The sequence below is a fragment of the Vulpes lagopus genome, chromosome 16, assembly GCF_018345385.1.
Source record: "Vulpes lagopus strain Blue_001 chromosome 16, ASM1834538v1, whole genome shotgun sequence".
In the NCBI taxonomy this organism is placed as follows: Eukaryota; Metazoa; Chordata; class Mammalia; order Carnivora; family Canidae; genus Vulpes; species Vulpes lagopus.
Window position 1 is genome coordinate 10,269,154 of NC_054839.1, and position 21,851 is coordinate 10,291,004.

Genomic DNA, 21,851 nt, shown 5'->3' on the forward strand with positions numbered 1-21,851 from the left:
AATTAATAACAAAAGAAGTCAGATGAACTGTGGATGCATTGACATATTTTGAAAAAAAAAGTGTAGCTGCTCTAGGCCTAGAAGAAGAAATCTCTGAAAGTCTTTCACCAGGATGCTCCAAATTCACTTTCTATTTTCTATTGCACTGTTTTCTTCGCTTGGTTTTTAATCTCCTTGCTTTCCTCCATGAAGTTATGCCTTATTTCTATCTCTTCACTATTTCTGTGTTCTGATACAATCATGAGGGGGGAAAGTAGCCTATGCAGTCCTATATCTCTATTTCCTGTGCATTCATGCAGCCTCATGAACATCCTCAAAAATGAGTCTTATACATTTGTGTATCACCCCCATGCATCGCCAGCCCCAAGCACAGCTGGGAAGAACACACACAATGTGCACTTTTGCCACGTGTGTGATGAGCCCTAACCTCATGTGCCTTCCGCCTCAGCCTTAGCCTTCACCCCATCAAAGTCTCCATAACCCCACTGTAGTTCATTGCTTACACACTGGAATAAATTGATGAGACAGTGTCATTGTGATTGGCTGTAGAATGAAAGATTTTGCCTCTAAATAGGAAAATATCACAGTGGGAGCATATTATCTGGTTCAGAATGGCCACCGCTCCTCTTCAAATCACCTACTGAGGAGTCTCCTCTATATTATGGCATCTGAAGTCTACATCATTTGAACAAATTTGGGCTGAGGAAAGAAGGGTTATTAAAATATGAATGACCTAAGTCGACCATTCATAATCAATGAAATTCCTAAGAGTCAATGAATTCATGGCAACCATTCTAAATGGTGATAGCAGGGATATAGAATGTTTCTTAAGGGTTTAATTGTTTTGGGAAAATAGAAATATCTAAATCAAATGTCCCAATGAGGATCACAGAGAAGCAAATGTGGAAGTAATAAAGTAAGGTTTAAATCTAATCTAATAGGATGAAAAATTATATTGACAGTAGTTTTGCTGATCTAAATGTTTATTAGAGATGGGCTTAAAGCATAAACATAACTTTTATGGTAACAAAGATTATATTCTATATCTTTTATAACTCAAAATCACATGCTGTTCAAGTATATTTCAGAACATCATGGATCTCACTTTAAATGAAACTGTACTTTTTCTATAAAATCCTTTATGATATTGCATCAGTTGAGTTAGGAAATCACTTAAAAATGCATGGTATTGATATCAGATTCTGAAGCTGGTATTGAACCTTTCAGAGAAGACAAGAAATCATAAAATGAAATTTCAATTTCTCCCCTGGAGTTACTAGTTCCTCAATTTCAGTATGAAAGTTATGCCAAAGAGAGAGAGAACGGATCATTTTATAGGGATAAAATGAAGATGATGAAAATGCTCAGTTTTGATATATAAAAAAGAGTTTATAAATGATATCTGTTTAGCATGAAAATCCTTTTGACTGCCATAATATATGTGCCATATATAGCAAGCCTTCTCTAGATAAATAGTGAAAGACATATCAAAGAAGAAATTAGGAGATCTCTGCCTTCAGTCTAAAGTCACTGTCAACTTTCTGGCCCTCATTTCATTTTATCTTTAAGATGACATAATTAGAAGAAGTGAATTTTATTACCACACTGAAATTTTATACTTCCATGCTAGCTTGTCAAGTAGTTGATAGATAGATAGATAGATAGATTATAGATAGATAGATAGATAGATAGATAGATAGATAGATAGATAGATTTGGCCTCCAGGAATTAATTTTATTGCTTCTAACAAGTGTTACTTTATTTTTAATTTTTTTTACAAGTGTTACTTTAAAATCTGTAGGCAGAGGATCAACAAATACAGAATATTTTTTATCCCTGCTATGAAACATGTAAAGAACACACATTAGAGAATGGCTTTCAGAAGTCCTATGACCTGAATTAAACACACACACACACACACACACACACAGAGAGAGAGAGAGAGAGAGAGAGAGAGAGCAATGGAAGAACAACATGGTGTCCACTGTAATGGAATCGCAGCCCAATCCATACACATGTGCAGGCAGTTGGTATGATTGCCATGCTGGGCATGTAGGAGCTTTAAAGGCTCTCAGGCCATTAGAGGAGATGGTGTTGACACCAAAACTTATTTATTTTTTTAATCATTGTGCTCTTTTGAGTGAAGTCATCTCAGAAATATCAATCCAGGACAAATGTAGTGGCATCCATTCCAGACAAACATTCTTCTGCTGTAGAAGATATTTCTTTCTTTTAAAATGATCAAAACCACTCATGAACTGGAATCTGACTTTTGCAATTACTTCTTTTTTTTTTTTTTTTTTTTTTTTTTGCTTTTTTTTTGTTTTTTTTTGCAATTACTTCTTACAAAGGAATATGAAGACCACTGGTAGGAAAAGTTTGGGGGGAATAAATTAGCTCTAACTAGAACTTGTTATTTAAAAAAAACAAGTCCATTTAATGTATTTGAATTTTCTTTCAAGGCAATGCAAACTGAATATACTTAATCATGTCTTTCAGGTTTTTTTTTTTCCATAATGCTTTGGTAATCCACAGTGATAAATTTCCCCACACAATAGAGTTCTATCAAATGATTCCATTTTCCAAATAAAAGGAAAGCTAAGCCAGGACTAACCTTCTATTTTCATCATCTTGATAGGCAGGCAAAATTGAAAAATTGAGTTTAAGGTCACACTGTGGCGTATTTTAGCGATTACAGTATTTGGGGAAATAGACCAGAGTGTAAGCAGTCATTGGGAATAAAAGTTATTTCAGAATCAGGAGGTAGGGATCCCTGGGTGGCGCAGCGGTTTGGCGCCTGCCTTTGGCCCAGGGCGCGATCCTGGAGACCCGGGATCGAATCCCGCGTCGGGCTCCCAGTGCATGGAGCCTGCTTCTCCCTCTGCCTATGTCTCTGCCTCTCTCTCTGTGTGTGTGTGTGTGACTATCATAAATGAATAAAAAAAAAAAAGAAAGAAAGAAAGAAAGCTGTTTAAAAAAAAAAAAGAATCAAGAGGTAAACTCAGTGGAGCAGCGCACAGAACTGCAGTAACACAGAGAACAGTTGGTACACTTCAGGATGGCTGGTCATGCCCTGGTCATTTTAGTTACACTCCAATAGTTAATGTCTCTGAGGTGTGGTGTATGTGCGTGTATCTGAGTGTGCACATGAATTATATCTGTATACAAATTAATTGATACATACATATGGATACACACACATACTATATGAATGATAACAACAAATAGGAGTGAAAGAAAAAAATAAATAAAACATTTATTTAAGAACAGAGAGCAGGTTTTAAAATACCTGTCTTCTCTGAATTTACAATGTAGTAGGCACAAAATGTTTACATTTCAACGCATTATTGAATAGATAAATTAACTCGGTGGGAATGAATGAATATAATAAGACTGTCAATTAAAAGAGCAACTTCAACCAACCCACCGGGAGATTTCCCTGGGACTCAAATAAGACAAACACCCTGAGGATGGCAAGAATAGGAGCTAAAAATAAAGCTGCATTTTATCTGAGCCTTCTTATATCCCAGCCTTGCATAAATCACTAGAGAATACTGCCATAGTTGGGTTACCTCTGTCTCCCAACACAGAGGCACTAACATCCCCAAGAGTCAGCTGCTGGCATCCTTACTGTGGTGCAACTCAGATGGGCAATTAGGAAAATTGTGAAGACCGATAATTCACTAAACAGAAAGTGTAGAATTTGACAGATTTACTGAGAATGAAAAAATGCTGGAGATGGGTAATGGGTGCCTGCCCCAGATCATAACATCATTCAGAGAAGCTCGGGCTTATAAGAATTTTGAGCATCCAGAAGACAGTTCTTCCTTACCAAAGTAAAGTAAAATTGAAGATGTTTGTTTGTATCACTTGGAGATTCAATTACATAAGTACTTAGGTGCTGTATGTGTTTCCAGACGACACTTAATGCCCACGTGAACTATGTCAAGTTACTTCATTTTTCTGAACCTGAAGTTTCTTCCCCTATTAAAATGCAGGTAATAATGTCTCCCCCCGAGTTAGGGTGAACATAAGTTGGAATGAGGTGTGTGAAATGGACTAAAAGAGTGGAGTCTCTGTTAAAATGAGTTTCTTCTTCCCTAAATTCCTCCTTTTAAGTGTGGGAGGCAGGCTTGGGAACATTGGCCACACTCCACTCACTGCCACAAAAGGATAAGATCGCAATTATAGACTGGATGTCTTGTTGTCTGAACCACAGCCTCTTGCCCCATCCCTTCTCCCCACAGCCATGGGTCCACCCCCAGAGCATGGAGACCACATGTAAAGGGTTAAACTATTCTTTCTTTCCTAAGCAACTCCTACAATAAACCTGACCAACCACAGCCATAACTGCCCAACTGCGTCACTTTCCCTGAAATCTTCTAGGATAGGGATGGACAGAAAATATGAGAAATTGGAAAATAGGGCAGAAGGAAGAGATGAAGTGGAGAATTTCAGATTCCAAAGAGGCCTCCTGATGACCTTCACCTGCCCAACCTATAATGGTAACTCTGAGCCTAAATGACATGCAGTAGGAATTGTGAGCTTATGAAATAACTGAAGTGTCAACTGAATCTTCATTGCCCATCTTCACCCATGACCTCTCTCTCTCACAGTGAGACAGAATAGCACACAAGACCCGGAGTGGTCACTATTTTGTAGCTATTCTGAATTTTTCAACCCCACACCAAAACCAAGATCACGAGTTTATCAAGGAAGAACATACCTTATGTAAAAATTAATTAATTAATTAATTAAAAAACAGAAAAAAACCATTATATCAGAAAGTCACAAACTTTTAATTTTTATATATAGCCTGATTATCTCCTTTCATTTCCCACTTAAAATTGTATGAATTCATGTTTTACCTCACAAACAACTTTAAAATGGCATTATTAAATGACATTTCCTGAACTCTGATAGAGTTTCAATTACTTACTCTAAGGCTCTAACTTCTCATATTCAACTCTGACCCTTCACACTCACATATTCAGTAGGTTGAAAAAAAATATCAACTTTGTTTTGCCATTGGTTCTTTAGGCCCAGTGTGTCTAGAAATGAATTGGACAACTTCTTTCTATATTCCCCATTTCAGTAAATGGCACACATTTACCCAAACAACCAGACTGGAGACCTGTGAGTGTAGCACTTCGCTGCCTAAAACCATCATTAGTGCCCCATTGCCCTTAGAATAGTGTCCGGTTCTGCAACAAGGTAAAAAGACCTCCAGTTGTCTCTCGCCAGTTTTACCTTTTGTCACTTGTGCATTCTGGTGATAACTAAACTGATTCTAGTCCCCTGCACAGGTCACATACTTCACTTCTATTCTCTTTGCCTAGGACATGTTTCTCATCTCTTTGTATCTGCAAGCCTACCTTCTAGGTTGGGTAGGGGTAGACTATGTACATGGTGTTTGAAAACATCAGCAATGCATTAGCCATATGTTGCCTCTGTGAAGAACCTCATCACCTAAGTAAAATGTCAAAGAAGCCCATTCCTTCCCTTCCTCTGTAGGAGCCACTCCTACAGAGTTTATTCGGTTTGTTTGTTGCCTCTCTAGCCCCATATGATGTAAATTCCATGAGAGGAAGGATTTGATCTGTTGTGTTCGTTGCTATTTCCCCAGCACCATGGCCAGATGAGCAACCAATGAGACTATGCAACTCTCCCTTACCACAGTATATGAAAATTTCATGTTCATGTGGCAGTACTGTCACTGTTGTTTTGTTTTGGTTTGGGGGTGGTTTTTTGTTTGGTTTTTGTTTGTTTTTTGTGTTTTGTTTTGCTAAACTGAACTTTTTTTTTTTAAGCTGAACTTTCTTTTTTTAAAATTTTTTTAAAATTTTTTATTTATTTATGATAGTACACAGAGAGAGAGAGAGGCAGAGACACAGGCAGAGGGAGAAGCAGGTTCCATGCAGGGAGCCCGACGTGGGACTTGATCCCGGGCCTCCAGGATCAGGCCCTGGGCTGAATGCGGCGCTAAACCACTGAGCCACCCGGGCTGCCCACTAAACTGAATTTTCTGAGGGTAGAACCTGCAAGTTTCTATATCTCGTGGTTTTTTTTTTTTTTTAAGATTTTATTTATTCATGACAGAGAAAGAGGCGCAGAGACATAGGCAGAGGAAGAGGCAGGCTCTTCACAGGGAGCCTGATGTGGGACTCAATTCCAGGACCCCAGAATCACACCCTGAGCCAAAGACAGACGCTCAACCACTAAGCAACCTGGGCATCTCTATGAATTTTTGTATCTTTATACCCTAATATCTTAGGGTGCCTCTAGCACAGTTAGCTCTTGATAAATATTTGTCATATTAAATTGAAGTTTAAACAAACATTTTTTTCAGTAAAGAAAGAACCTTTACATTTCTTGAGATTCATAGACCTTGTTAACATTTTCATTCTGTCTCTTAGCTGTGAGACCTTCAGCAGGTTATGGAGCTTTCCTGAGCCTCAGTACCCCTGTTTGTAAAACAAGCAGGAATATATTCCCTACCTCATAGACTTCTACAAAAAGTAAATGCCACAATCTGGAAAGTGCTTATCACAGTGTCTGGCATAGAGAGCTACTCAAGATTTGCTGGCTGTCACATTTCCACTGGGTAGATAATGGTGTTAATAAAGAACGCTCATATATAATGAATAACAGAAAAATGTGAAGAGGGCCTTCCCTCAAGAGAATGGTGTTCACAAAACATTTAGGAAATTCTCCTGAGCATGAGGGATAATCAGAAGAGGGAAGCCCTTCTGCTGTGGGAAGTTCTAGCAGCAGGCTCTCCTCAGCAGGGCCAGAGAAGCTTCTGCAGCTGCATAATCATGATTAAATAGGGCAGCTCTTTCATCTCCCTTTGTCGGCAAACCTTCAGGAGACAGTGGAGTTTCCTATCTACTTACACGCCAATTAAGCACTCAAGTTCAAAAAGATGTATATGTATATGTTTCTAATTCCTGGATTGTCAAATATAACCGTACTGAAAATCTGTAACTCCATTTTTTGCTCACTGACACTTTTTCAGGTCAATTTGACTATCTTCTTTTTCTCTTTGTGCCTTGAGAATTTCTGGCAAGGTGTGCTTTTCCTTTGCTCTTAAAATTGCAAGCTCCCTAAAGTCAAAGATCATGTTTCCCTCCTGCACTGCTGGAACCAGTAGCCCAGACACTTACCAGACTCTGGCAAACAGGGTACCCTGGTATCTGCTCTATAAATGTTTATGAGATAAAATTTTTGAATCCACTTATTGGTATTTTTTTTTCAAAATTTTATTTGAAATGAGAGATACAGAGAGAGAGAGAGAGAGAGAGAGAGAGAGAGAGGCAGAGAGACACAGGCAGAGGGAGAAGCAGGCTCCCTGTGTGGATCCCAGTGTGAGACTTGATCCCAGGGTCCTGGGATCACACCCTGAGCCAAAGGCAAGTGCTCAACCACTGAGCCACCCAGGCATCCCTACTTATTGGTATTTAATCCTACACTAATCTGCAGAATAACTTGAGTATATAAATTATGTCAAGGAATTCATGCATGAAAATATCCACAAGAACTGTATTATATGAAGTTCTGTAATATATGAGCACAGCTGTTCTGATGGTCCCCATCATGGACACTGTCATTCAGTCTGCTGGGTTTGTATGTTCAGAGATGAGCAACAGATACCTGGAGGAGGTGGTTCTCTTTGGTGAGGAGTTAGACTAGTTTTAAGAAAGTCCTTTCATCTCTCATCTTCACCCAATGTGTAACTTCTCTGAAAGTTTTCCAAGGTACTCACAGGAGCTCTGTGACAATCAAATGCTTTCCAATGCACATATTCAGTTCATTCATTCATCTGTTCATGTTTTGTTTTTGTTTTGTTTTGTTTTGCGAGAGAGAGAGAGAGAACATGAGCAGGGGATTAGGGGCAGAGAGAGAGAGAAACAGAATCCCAAGCAAGGTCCACGCCCAGCACAGAGCCTGACACTGGACTTGATCTCACTACCCCGAGATCACAACCTGAGTCAAGAATCATACGCTTAACAGACTGAGTCACCCAGGCCACTCCACAGATTCAGTTCTCTTACAGTTTCTGTGAGAATCAGAATGAAGCTTGAAAATAGGGAAACAAATTTTTTCCTTTTTACTTAAAAACAGGAATGAGGAGAATAACGTACCTGAACAGAAGTCATCGGAGTATCTGTCATAGACAGCCCTACAGTCCCTCTCGTCACATTCACAGGTGTCCCCGTGAATATCTCCCCAGTCTCCAGTTGGGTCAACATCGTGGCAAGAACACTCACCACACACACAAGTCCCTGGATGGGAAAAAAAATTGTATATAGTTTTAGTGAAGAAAAATCATGGAAGAAAGCATCTGACATATTGCTTTTTAAAATCTTTGTTTACTGTATATTTAGAAAATACATATATTAGAAAAAAATTCTATCAAGGAAAAATACCATCTAAAGTGGACAGTAGAGATTTTTAATAAACAAAAGTCTGTATCTCTGTCTATAATTGTGTGGGATGTGTCATTAGCACAGTACTGATTTCTCTCTAAAATAATATCAAAACAGAATGGATAAAGAAGATGTGGTTTATGTATACAATGGAATATTACTCAGCCATTAGAAACGACAAATACCCACCATTTGCTTCAACGTGTATGGAACTGGAGGGTATTATGCTGAGTGAAATAAGTCAATTGGAGAAGGACAAACATTATATGTTCTCATTCATTTGGGGAATATAAATAATAGTGAAAGGGAATAGAAGGGAAGGGAGAAGAAATGGGTAGGAAATATCAGAAAGGGAGACAGAACATAAAGACTCCTAACTCTGGGAAACGAACTAGGGGTGGTGGAATGGGAGGAGGGCGGGGGGTGGGGGTGAATGGTGACAGGCACTGAGGGGGGCACTTGATGGGATCAGCACGGGGTGTTATTCTGTATGTTGGCAAATTGAACACCAATAAAAAATAAATTTATTATTAAAAAATAAAATTAAATAAAATAAATAAAAAATAAAATAAAAAATAAAATAATATCAAAACAATGAACATGAGTTAGAATCCTTGCCCTCAAGAAACTTGCTATCTATTCAACAAAAAGAAAGCAATGAAAGGCTGTAGGGTCATGTACAAAAATGTAAACTGTTGTTATACCTGGATGTTTAAAATGTATTTTAAAACACCCATATCTGTATTTTAAACATTGAATACATGTGGCTCTCATATAGAATAACCGATGCAGGAGCAAGGATGAGGATGGGTATATGCTAAAGTGAGTCCAGCATAAAACCATAGCACTGCAAGACATATATCCCACCCTTGATTAGCTGTGTCTATAACAGGTGTTTTGGCCTTGGAGATATGCTAACAAAGATGAGGTAGGTTTGTGCAGGGATTGGATTCCATTGTCCAGGAAGCAATGATGGGGAAGAGTATTAGGGGAGACATGGCCAGTACCTTTTGAGAAAAAAGGACTCCTGGCAGTACTACCCCCAGCTCATCTCCAAGAACCCCTGAGTCTCACTACTACCCAGCCTTATTTGGGCAGGCTGCTTCTTGTTTGGCTGTTGGCAGATCTCCACATTGGACAGTTCATGGGAAAGGGGAGGTAGGAGGCAAAACTGCAGAGAGGGGGCACGTAGTGTGTGTTTCTGAAGGACACCAGTCTCAGAGCCCACCTGCTGCAGAACCTGGCCCTGCACCACGGCCCTGCCTATGCCACGGTCCAACCATTTCCACTTTTCTCCTCTCTCTTTTGCAACACCTAGATGGCTACTCCCCATGGGAACACAGCACAAGCTGCAGGCGCTGACATCCTGATGGTGACTACTGACCCTATTATATTAAGAAAAAGGCCCAGGCACAATAAATCCTTATATAGTAAAAGAAAACATAACACGAATTGGTATGATGTATAGTCAGACCAATTCTGCATACATTAAAAAGACTTTTCTTTATGATTTTTTTTCTCTTTATGATTTTTGCTCCAAGGTCAGGCCTTTTGCTTTCCTTTCCCTATGAGCGGAAATATGACCCATTTTACTCTTCTGTATCAATATTTTAATGCCAATTTGTAAAAATATAAAATCTGGGAAGCCCTGGTGGCCCAGCGATTTAGTGCTGCCTTCAGCCCAGGGCCTAATCCTGGAGACCCTGGATCGAGTCCCACATCAGGATCCCTGCATGGAGCCTGCTTCTCCCTCTGCCTGTGTCTCTGCCTCTCTCTCTCTCTCTCTCTCTCTCTCTCTGCCTCTCATGAATAAATAAATAACATCTTTTTTTTTTAAAGATAAAATTGGTTATGTGTTAAGGTTCTCCATGTAGGTGTTACCTATTAAAAAGCACCATTCATTTACAGAAATGAAAAAAAATATGTAGTTTTCCAACTTCCTAGAATTTTATAATTTTATAGAAGGAAAAATGGTCACTCATTTATGTCATCAGGTTGGCTAGGAACAGTCTCACACAGCCCTCTTTTATCTACCAGAACAGCTAATAAGGGGAAAAAAGATAAGTATTTTCAAGGACTTTTTAAAAAGTGTTTAAAACTGATTTGATTTGATATGAACAATTAACTCACTTTACATTACATTTTGGTAATACTAATATATTCTTAAAATTCATGTCAGAGGTCAGCCTAAATTTTCGATGGCTACCTGACATGTGGTTTCTGTATCTGTTCAATATCATTTTTATTACTGTAGATAAAAGTTAAGCAACTCCAGATCAATTCTGAATAACAACCAAGACTTCAATTTACTCATAATTAAGATAAGAGAGTTTCTTGAATACTCTCTAGATAATTAGATGCTCATGCTGGAAATGGTTCTGTTAGTCAAGAGATGTTTAAAAAAAGTATCTACAAGAATCGCCTTTTAGCTGTCCCATGCTATTTCTGGATGGCCGCCAAAGAAATTACAGTCCCTACATTAACTATTTGGTCAGTGAAGCTTAAAGAACTATACAGTAACTTTTTTATACTTCTGCTTTGTTACTCAAGAAAAAATTTTTAAAAAGAAGATTATTGGTGTGGCAAATGGGGACTCACATCAAAGTCAAACACCATGAAAGATAATTTCCTCCCACCCCAAAGGAAATCCAAAGAAAAGAGGTGTTAACAATTAAGAGCTTTGTTCCCTCCCCCAATCCGTAGTAATGTGATTGAATGACACACCTCTATTACTGCAGATTTTGCCATCTGGAGACGTGCATCTTCGCTTGCTCTCCCAGGGGGTGATATCACACTGGAATTCACATTTATCTCCATGCCAACCAGACCCGCAGTAACAGTTTCCACAGTAACACTTTCCATGGCCTTTACCCAAAATGAATTTTATAGAGTGAGGAAAAAAATGCAACTTTTAAAAGCAAAATTAACTTTCTACCTCTTGGTGATCATTTTTGCCTTTTGAAATACAATATACCTGCTCTATGGTGTTTGCTTAAAATAATGAAGTTACATATTTGCCCCTAAAATATCATATTTGCACATAGACCTACATAATTACACACACATAGCAAGCCAAAGTGTCCTCTAACTTGTCCTCACCAAATAACTCATTAAAATGAAAGAAATTTCAAGAAAGGACATGAAAGACTGTGAAAGCTTATCTATTACCTTCTGATCTCAAAAGTACGCATCAAAGTCAAATGTATGTAAGCATTCATTCTAAGGGCATTTCTGGAACTGGTCATCCAAGTATTCCATTTGAAATCAACCACTGAAAAACCAGTGATACACATTTACTTGGATGCACATTATTAATGACTGAACCATTTCTTAAACTGGAGGAAATATTTCATCTTTCCATTCAACCGTTTCCCACATGCTGTTGTGTTCCGCCACGTGGAAAAGAGTTTTTCGGCTAAATCAGTGTTTACTACTCCTTTAAGCCAATAAAATACCATGGACCCTTGACCTCACAATTAAATTCCTCTCCTATTTGTCAATGGGACAGAAATGATAGGTAAGGATGTCCCATCATTTTGTGTTCTGATGTCACCACACTCTCTTTGGCTCCTGCCTCCTATTAAAATTTACCCTGTTCATTTGTACCTACTTCCAAGCAACCCCTAATGAACTGTCATATCCTCACTTACTACATCCATACCTAGCAATCCTACAAGTTCCCAGAAAGTGCAATTCTATTAACCTCAAGTCACTTCTTAGGTCCTCCCTTTCTGTAGTTATGCCACCCATCCATGAACGTGTGTTTGTTCTTGTAAAGAAGAGGTTCATGCTGAATTTTGCTGAGTCTATTCTTTTTGTGTCATAGAAATGTATGTTTTATCAGAGTCTACAGCTAAAGTCTTTATTCTTCCCTCTCTCTTCTCCTGCAGCCATAATTGCAGAGGGCCCATGGGAAACTGATCATCAGGCCATCTTTCTTTCTAAACATTAAGGCATTTCTGGCTCATTGCAGGAGTATCAGTAGGGCCTGTGGAATCACACAAGAAGGGAGAAATAAGATAGAAGATTCTGGTCTCTTTTGCTAGTCTCGTCCATGAGATTAGGAAATGCAAACATACATCAGAGAGATAAAGGGAGAGAATGAGAGAGAGAGAGAGAGAGAGAGAGAGCTAGAATGCAATATAAGAAGAGGCAGGGACCTAAACACAGGATGCCAAGTTCTCTATCTAAATGAACTGTAATTTGAATTTCCATGGAAAACTTCCTATTAACCTAAAAGTCAATGATCATCTATACAACAAATTTTCATTTTAATTCGTTCACTTAGGCAAATGTAAGGACCATCAATGATTTCACCAGTGATAAAATATGAAAGCTATACATGTTATTTATGAACTAAAAAATATCTCTCATGTACCCACACAAAATATCACATCCCAGTGCTGTCTCCTCAGGAACTTACACTGGAAAACAGTAAGACAACTGCGTACTAAAAGCTTTTCTAGAAGTCTGGTTTTTTAAAAGATTTGATTAACTTCTTAAACTAGAATTTATTTCCCTGTAATTTTAGGAAATTTATGTAAGGTGCTACATACATAAGGATTACCACAACATTAAATAATCCCAAATCTACATTCTTCGCACCCAATTTCCTTGTACATTTATAAAATTCAGAATTGAAATAGGGTTTTACTAAAAAAATCATTGAGATACAGGCAAATAAGGAAAGAAGAATCGGGGCAGCCCTGGTGGCTCAGTGGTTTAGCGCCGCCTCCAGCCCAGGGCATGATCCTGGGGACCCGGGATCCCTGCATGGAGCCTGCTTCTCCCTCTGCCTGTGTCTCTGTCTCTCTCTCTCTCTCTCTGATGAATAAATAAATAAAATCTTTTTTTTAAAAAAAAAAGGAAAGAAAAATCATGTAAAAAAACATTTGTTTGTAGGTATGAAAAATTAAGCAGATATCCTCACAACCCAAATGAAAATAATGTTAATAAGCCACATCTGGATAATTGAGATAAAATATACATTCCAGACAATAAATATAATTCTTTGCTTTGTGTAAACTGATGGAGAAAGAAAATCTCCTTTTAGTTGAGGGTCTGCCTTCAGCTCAAGGCGTGATCCTGGAGACCCAGGATCGAGTCCCACATCGGGCACCCTGCATGGAGCCTGCTTCTCTCTTTGCCTATGTCTCTGCCTCTCTCTCTCTCTCTCTCTCTCTCTCTCTGTGTGTGTGTGTGTTTGTGTGTGTGTGTGTCTCATGAATAAATAATAAAATCTTTAAAAATAAATAAATAAATAGTTTCACTGATGGGCTGCAGAATCACCTCTCAACAGACTGGTTTCACGCGAATGACATGTAGAAAGAGTGACAATCCCAGTCAAAGTCACCCCCAGAGGATATTTACTGGACTGCTGGTGTCTGTGGTTCAGAGCCTTTGCACCATGAAATTGCTTAAGCCTCAAACAAATGCAAATGGTACTGGTGACAAGGTTGGGAGTCAAACATTTCCTGTTGTATTGCTTTGAGTTAAATGGTTATATTTACACACGCAAATAGACTTTGCTTTGGTGGTATGCATCGGAACACACTAGCCCCAAGCATGTTCCTGATTCTTTTTTGATCCATAATTACTAGAAATGAAACATCAGGAGGATAAATATCAGGAGGAAACATAGTATTTGTGGGTGGATTTATCTAATTGTTCTGATTATTCTGCATTAAGCCCATTAACGGAATTGTCTGAGTAGCCTCTAGCTTAGGTCATTGCTTTGAAAAACGTAAATGTTTGTGTTTTCTGTTTTATCTTGGTGGATTGCACAAGGAAACCAGAGGTAATGAAGCAGACCTAAAATACAAGGGTCTGGATGACCACAAGAATTGAAGCTGCAATTTGTTTTTGTAGACAGAGGGACAGCTTGTCCTAAGTTAGTGAGACTTTATGGCTCTCTGATTTCTCCTGTCCCATTTGCCCCTTATCCTGCCAGGGAAAAATACTCTTCTGAAATCACCCACCCTGCATGCAGAATAGGAGTCCACACATTGGAGTCCTGTCAAAGATAAATGAAATAAACAATTATTTATTAATGGAGAGATGAAGCCAGAGGTAACCAGGCTGAAACGTTTACATTTATTTAAACTGGAGGGGTTCTCACTGCTGTCTACTTTCCTACTAAGCTGTGCTAGCCATGGTTGCAAATCTAAACTCTGGGAACAGGCCTCCAGATAGGTAAGCCAAAGAGAAGGACACTCTGGGTGATGAGGAGGGGTTCTTCTCATGAAGCTCCAAATTTCAGGCACTAATAACAATTCTCCAAGGGGTGGGGGCGGTAGCAGGTGTCAACAGCACAGTCTTTGGTTTCAGACAGACAAGAGTCTAAATTCCACAATTGCCAGAATGACCCTGGGTACATTACCCAATGTTTGTGAAGAACTTATTGCAATGCTTGGCACCAGGAAGTGTGGCACATGCAATAACTAGTTCAACAGAAAAATAGATTGAGCAATGGTGTTAGGAATACCCTAGAAATATAGAAAAGATCATGAAAAATGTTATCTAAGTATGTGAAGGGGAGGGATAGATTGTAGGCTAGTAATCTTTTTGGCCTCAAAGTCTCCAATAGGACATGAAACAATTTAAAGGCTTCTGATTTAGAAAGGGAAATAGAATGAAGTTAATACATGCAATTGAGAGATCAGGAGAAAAGTGACAAAATCAAAGTGGCCGTGGTAAGCAGGGAAGTTGAAGTACTGGTAGGATCACTGTGGAATCACACAGCTGGTCTGTTGCCATAATGACCTGGCTCCTCTCTGGGAAGAGTCCGATTTTGCATTTAAAAAGTACTAATCTAAAAAAAAAAATAAAATAAAAAAAATAAAAAAAATAAAAAAAAATAAAAAGTACTAATCTATCCTAAATGTCTTATATAAGGGGTTTTCTGAATAAGCATAAATTCAGATTAAATGAGTAAACTTAGTGTAGAAATGTATACAGAGACAAAAGTACAATAAAACAGGTGAAAATCAAGTTATTTACTAATTTCTGTGCAGTTAGTGTACCTACCTCCACATATTTCTTCTGTTTCATCATCTATGCATTCTCTATCGTCACACTCACAAAATTTACCATAAACGAGGCCATTTCCATCTGGATTATCACACTTACACCTGCCACAGTGGCATGTACCTAAACCATGAAAACAAAGCAAAAAGTATTTGTTAAATGCATATAAATGATCACTGATAATTTTTAATCTATTTCTTTCAGAGCCAGAGACAATTCAAGTCAATTTATTATTCCAATTTTGTAATTCTGTGGGTAGGATGAGATAGATAACAACATTCTTTCTTGATGATTATAGTACAGCAATCATATTTTATGGCACAGAGCTATTATGATTGACTTCTAATAGTTTCATGAATGTAAATTTGACCTCCCTAAGTACAGAGCTACTTTATACATGGCTATGTGATCAATGGATGAGTGACTATCTTGTGATTACACCTGGGTCTGAAGTGAACTAAAGCAGAAAATTCTAAGCTTTGTGAGGGAAGTAGTCTTGCTTATCTTCCTTGCCAGTATTTATTCAATGCTTTGCACAATATTTGAGCATACTATTCATATAATAAATATTTGTGGAATTCATCAAATGCATAAATGAAAAACCTAGAATCTCCTAATAATGTCACCTCCACGGTGTTAAACTAATCCACACATTCTTATGACAGTGGGACCAGAGCAAGTTTTCTTAGGTATAGAGCCTGGGGCCTCGCCCAAATTACAGGGTGGCTCAGAGTGACACAGAGGCACTGGAGTCACCTGGTCGACCACACACCATAGATTCTGCCAAGGTTGAGGATTTGACTGCAACCGCTGAGAGGGATTTCACTGAGAGGAAAACAGCATTCAAATGATCATGAGAGGCAGAGCATCCATTTAAGTAACTTCCTTTTGAATACTCATTTTTCCATTTTTAATTGATCATCATAGAAGCCAGCAGATATAAACTGAAACTTTACCACTCACCAGATACCATCCTAGACTTTGGAAACACAACGGGAGATCAAGTCAGCCATAATCCTCCTCTCAGAGTTTTATACGAGTAAACCAATGTGATAAAATAAATGGAGAAGTGCAAAGTGTTGCAGAAGAGCTTAGCAGGGGATTTAACTGAAACCTGGTGGTCAGGCACAGAGCTTCCCTGGGGAAGTAGCTCCAAAATGACATACTGAGAGCAAAGTAAAAGTAATAGGCAAGAGAAGTGAGATGTTGGGGAGGCCCACTTCCTGCAAGAGACACCAGCAAAGGCTCTGTGGTTAAAAAAAAAAAAAAGGAAGTAAGAAGAAAAAGTCAAAGACAGCTGAAACATAGAAAATGATGTGGAAAGTGGTATGAAATTAATAAGACACCTAGAGGTGCAGTTTCCAGAAGTCTTACAGGTCACGTTAAAGATTTCCAACTTTAATACAAGAATAACGAGAAGCCATAGAAATACTTTCAGCCAGTGAGTCAGATGATCAGATACGCATTTTACCAGATTACACTAGTTGTCATATGCATAATGAAGTGAAATGAAGGGCAGTGGATATGAGGACAGGTTATTACATTTGTCTGCAGGAAAGAAGATAGAGGCTGACCAGGGTGATGGCAGTGAGTTAGAAAGAAGCAGAGACTGTCAGGGGTATTTTCAGGAAAAAGAACAGATAACTCAGGGACTGCCTAAGTGTGGTGAAGGATTGGGAAGATCCAAAGATGATACTGATGTTTGAATTGAGCTCCTGGATACTGGCAATTTTGTATGTGATGGCCCAGAAAGGGTATGGATTTTAGACAAAGGTGGATTTGTAGCCAAATCCAGGTTTTAGTAGCTAGTATTATACCATGTATAGCCAGTAGCTATACATTTTTTAGGTCATTATGTCCATCTTTAACTCTCAAGTTGCTGCTCTACAAATAATATCAACCTCACTGAGCTGCTACAAGAGCCCAATGGTAAACAGATCACCCAGCCATCTTTCTGAAAACACTGTGCAGTTACATCATAGGCTTTCAGAAACCTTTGGGTTCTTCATCTCCTCCCATGAAGATACTAAGCATAGTAGTCATGTTCCCAAACATTTCCTCCAGACTCTCTGTATATTGACCCCACAACATCCTATCTTCATGCCCTCTGCATGATTCTGTTAGCCAGGTCATTCACAATTAGCTATTATCTTCAAAGAGTTGTGTTTTTCTTCTCACAGTCACATAGAAATGGTGATTTTGCAGAATTTGAGCTAATTCTTTTTCTTCCTTGAGAATACTCATACGAATTTTATGTTTATTAATTTTCCCTTTCTTGTGTGTGTGTTTTTTTCCCGAAAATATTTATTTTATAAAAGTTCATGTCAAATTGAAAACTACAATTCATGGTACTGCCTCATCTCATTTTTTTTCTCTAATTATCACCCTTCTTTTTCATTTTCACCTTTATTCATGCTGTCTTACAACCATCCAAACATCTATTCATTAAATTTTCTTGCTGCCTATTATATTGTTGGCAAAGTACCAGGTGCTATAGGAGATAATAAAATGAATACAATTTAAAACTAAGTAAATCACAGACTAGGAATAAAAAGCTTAGATGATCAATAATTGTTACACATACATGAGACCAGATGATGTAAAGTCATTTGCAATAGATCTGTGACAAATACTGTATAGAAAGTATAAACCTCAGTCTGGCTCTGTGAAGGAGAAAAGGCACAATAAAGGAGCAAGTTCTTGAGTTGGCACTTGATATATGGAACGAATTTCAACAGGTGGAGATGGAGAAAAGGCTTTCAATGTTGAGAAAGAAGCCTCAGCTAAGGGATAAGGATGTGGAATTAAAGAACAGTGCAGAGTTTAGCTTGATTTCGGAGAAAAGGATCAGTTGAAGGCAGGGAGTAGAGGATCAAGAATGTTGGCTAAAGACTCTAGAATTTATCTGTTAGAATACCAGGAGACTGTCATGGTTTGGAAGCGAGGTGTAACATCGTCAGAGCAGAGTACGCAGGAGCTGTTTTCAGGAAAGATGGAAAAGAACAGACTCTACCTCTAAATTCTACAACTTCTCACTGACACCGTGACAGACAGGCTCACTCACTCCCAGCCACACATCTGAACCATATCTGGCTAATGTGGGACGTTTACAACAGCTTAGAGACTTCCTGTCTCATCCACCAAGTAGAATTCACAACTGAGGCTCCAAGATATGGCAGATGGAAGCCCAGGCAAAAGTGACAGACTCCTGTGCTCATGTTATGTCATACTACTTCTCTTAGTTGCCAGTGAGCTCAGTCTTTAGGACTGGTCTGCTTTATGCTAGATTATTTTTACTCTGACTTTTCATCCTAATAAAGCTATCTCTCTCTAGGAAGTCTTCCTTGTCTTGAACACCACCCATACTCTTTTGCAATGGCAGTGGAGCCCCACGTTGCTCTGCAGGCTATGCCTTGCTTTCTGCACCCCTACAGAGTCAGCTTCTGGAACACCTTCAGTCCCCAGATCCATCTCATCCCACCCTGCAGTCTTAATGCCCCAGTCCAATTCCCTCCTCCTCTCCTTCTGCCCCAAGCTGCTTCCAGAAAACCACATCATGATATAAAGGGGAAAGGATTAGTAGAGAGAACTCAGAGCCTAATGCAGTTTCAGAGGAATAGTCCAGACAGGCTAGTAAAAATAGACATTAAAAGAAGCCATGTGAGAATGAGATTGCTAAATTCAACTTGAAAGGCTTTCATACTGAGTAGAGAGTAAGAGTGAAAAGATTAAGTGTAACACTGAGTATGAATTTACCTTTTGGTGCACCAATCCCACATATAGTAATTTATCCTGAAGATACACCTCCAAAAATATGAAAATACATATGCACCAGTTCATTTTCTGCATTAATATTTGTAATTTCAAAATATTAGAAAGTGCCTAAGTGCCCAATCATAGGAGACTGACTGAATAAATTATGTCACCTGTATAGAGCTGAGTCCTATGCATCTGAAAAAAGAATGAGCAATATTTCTATGTACTACTGATATGGAGTGAATTCCAAGGGATGCTAAGGTGGCAAAGGCAGAGTACAAAAGAGCATATACAGGACAGGCTGGGTGGCTCAGCGGTTTAGCACCACCTTCAGCCCAGGACCTGATCCTGAAGACCCGGGATGGAGTCCCATGTCGGGCTCCCTGCATGGAGCCTGCTTCTGCCTCTGCCTGTGTCTCTGCCTCTTTCTCTGTGTCTCTCATAAATAAATATAAATCTTAAAAAAAAAAAAAGAGCATATATAGCAGGTTACCTTTTGTGTAGGGAACAAATGAAAAAACAAAAACAAAAACAAAACAAAAAACACATACAACTATTTTTCTCTATAAAAAATTAACACATACACAGATAAAGCAGCCATGAAGTTGGTTACCCCTCAGGAGAGAAAGTTTAGGAAGAGAATGATGATTCACTATGCTTTTTTATATAGTTTTGACTTTTGGCGGCCTGTTCATGCTCTACATATTGCAAAGTAAAATAAAATCAATAAGGATGGAAAGGAAGGGAAAAAAATCCCTAAAACTGAAAGCAATATGAAGTAAATAAGCTGAATTGTATTCCAAATGAGTACAATAACTGCACTAAGGGGAGACAAAAAGAAAGAAATCCAAAGAACTTACAAGCACAGCAATTAACTAAGTATCCCAATCTTGAGCATGGCTTGGGTGGGATGGAAGTAGGAGAGGGAGTCAATTGCAAACAAATCCGAAAATGTTTTGGTAGACTTGTTTTGTATAGTGGTATGCATGAAACAATTCTAAAATCGATTTTAGATGTATGTAATATAGGATTGAGCAAATGAGTAAATACATCCATGATGTTGGGAGCCATATTTCTCACTGTGAAAAATAAGCAAATATGGAAGGGAAAAAGTAGGAGATAACCTTGTGGGGGTGGACTGGAGTTGGATGTACTGACATGAAATCCTGATTTCTAAAATATGTCTTTGTATCTATGTGCATGCACATGTATATATATGTTCATGCATGTTTACTAGCCTATTTACAGAAAGCGTCAAGAAACAAATTCATCCCAGTAGAAATAAACATCCCTAGTGCTCACTGTTGGGCTGGCGAGACTGGGAACCTCAAAAGGGCCCACCCAGGCCAGCAACCTCCCAATAACGCTGCCTTGCCGCCCTACCCTAACTTAGCTTACAATGACCTGTAACCCTTGCCCTAATGGAATGCCGCCCTGCACCCACCTTCCCACCGAAAACTCTTTATAGACCCCCCTGCGGTTAGCCTGGGCGCGACCTCCCCGCGCTACTTCCTCGCTCTCTCCCTCCCCTGCGGGCCCCATTAAAAGCCGGTTTCGTCCTCGGATTGACTTACTTCACTCAGCATAACACCCTCCAGTTCTGTCCACGTGGAAGCAAATGGGGGGTATTTGTCTCTTCTGATGGCTGAGTGATATTCCATTGTGTACAGAGACCACATCTTCGGAGAAGGACATTCTATGGTCTCATTCATTTGGGGAATATAAAAAATAGTGAAAGGGAATAAAGGGGAAAGGAGAAAAAATACGTGGGAAGTATCAGAAAGGGAGACAGAACATGAAGACTCCTAATTCTGGGAAACGAACTAGGGGTGGTGGAGGGGAGGAGGGCGGGGGGTGGGGGTGAATGGGTGACGGGCACTGAGGGGGGCACTTGATGGGATGAGCACTGGGTGTTATTCTGTATGTTGGCAAATTGAACACCAATAAAAAATAAATTTATTAAAAATAAAATAAACTAAAAAAAATAAAAGCCGGTTTCGGGCAGCCTGTGTGGCTCAGCGATTCAGCACCGCCTTCAGCCCAGGGCCTGATCCTGGAGACCCAGGATCGAGTCCCACGTCGGGCTCCCTGTGTGGAGCCTGCTTCTCCCTCTGCCTGTGTCTCTGCCTCTCTCTCTCTCTCTCTCTCTGTGTCTCTCTCTCTCTGTGTCTCTAATAAATAAAATCTTAAAAAAAAAAAAAAAAAAAAAGCTGCTTTCAACCAACTTTTGCCTGGCTTCTCTGTTCCACTTCACTACTGATCGGATTAAACCTGACACAATTTTTATTTTAATACCATTCTTCACCTAAAGGAACCAAGGCTCTTTAGAGAAATGGTTGATTCCAAAGCTGTGGCAAATCAGGTACAACATGACTCTGGAATATTTTGTTATGCCAGAAAAGAAAGGATTGCTGAAATAAAACAAAACAAAACAATGGAGGCATGTCACAAGGACTGAAAAGCTAGCTTGAAGGGGCTCCAACAACCTCATCTGGGACTATCTGAGCACCAGAATAAGTGTAGTAATGAATAATAATCCATTGAAATAATAGGAACTGTGATTCTGAATGGACAATAAATCACTAAGTAAATGAAATATCCAGTAATTGTTGTTGTAATAGAATGTTGAGTACCAACCAG

General features: G+C 39.0%; 1 protein-coding gene across 1 annotated transcript in view; it reads right to left on the reverse strand.

Moving 5' to 3' along the window:
• ITGBL1 (integrin subunit beta like 1) overlaps window positions 1-21,851 on the reverse strand; it is a 213,760-nt gene that overhangs the window by 101,527 nt on the left and 90,382 nt on the right. The window contains exons 4-6 of the mRNA XM_041731270.1: window positions 15,456-15,578; window positions 11,154-11,294; window positions 8,145-8,285 (exon numbers count right to left, since the gene is read on the reverse strand). Of these exons, the coding sequence (XP_041587204.1) occupies window positions 8,145-8,285; window positions 11,154-11,294; window positions 15,456-15,578 (405 nt within the window). The remainder of the gene's footprint in view (window positions 1-8,144; window positions 8,286-11,153; window positions 11,295-15,455; window positions 15,579-21,851) is intronic.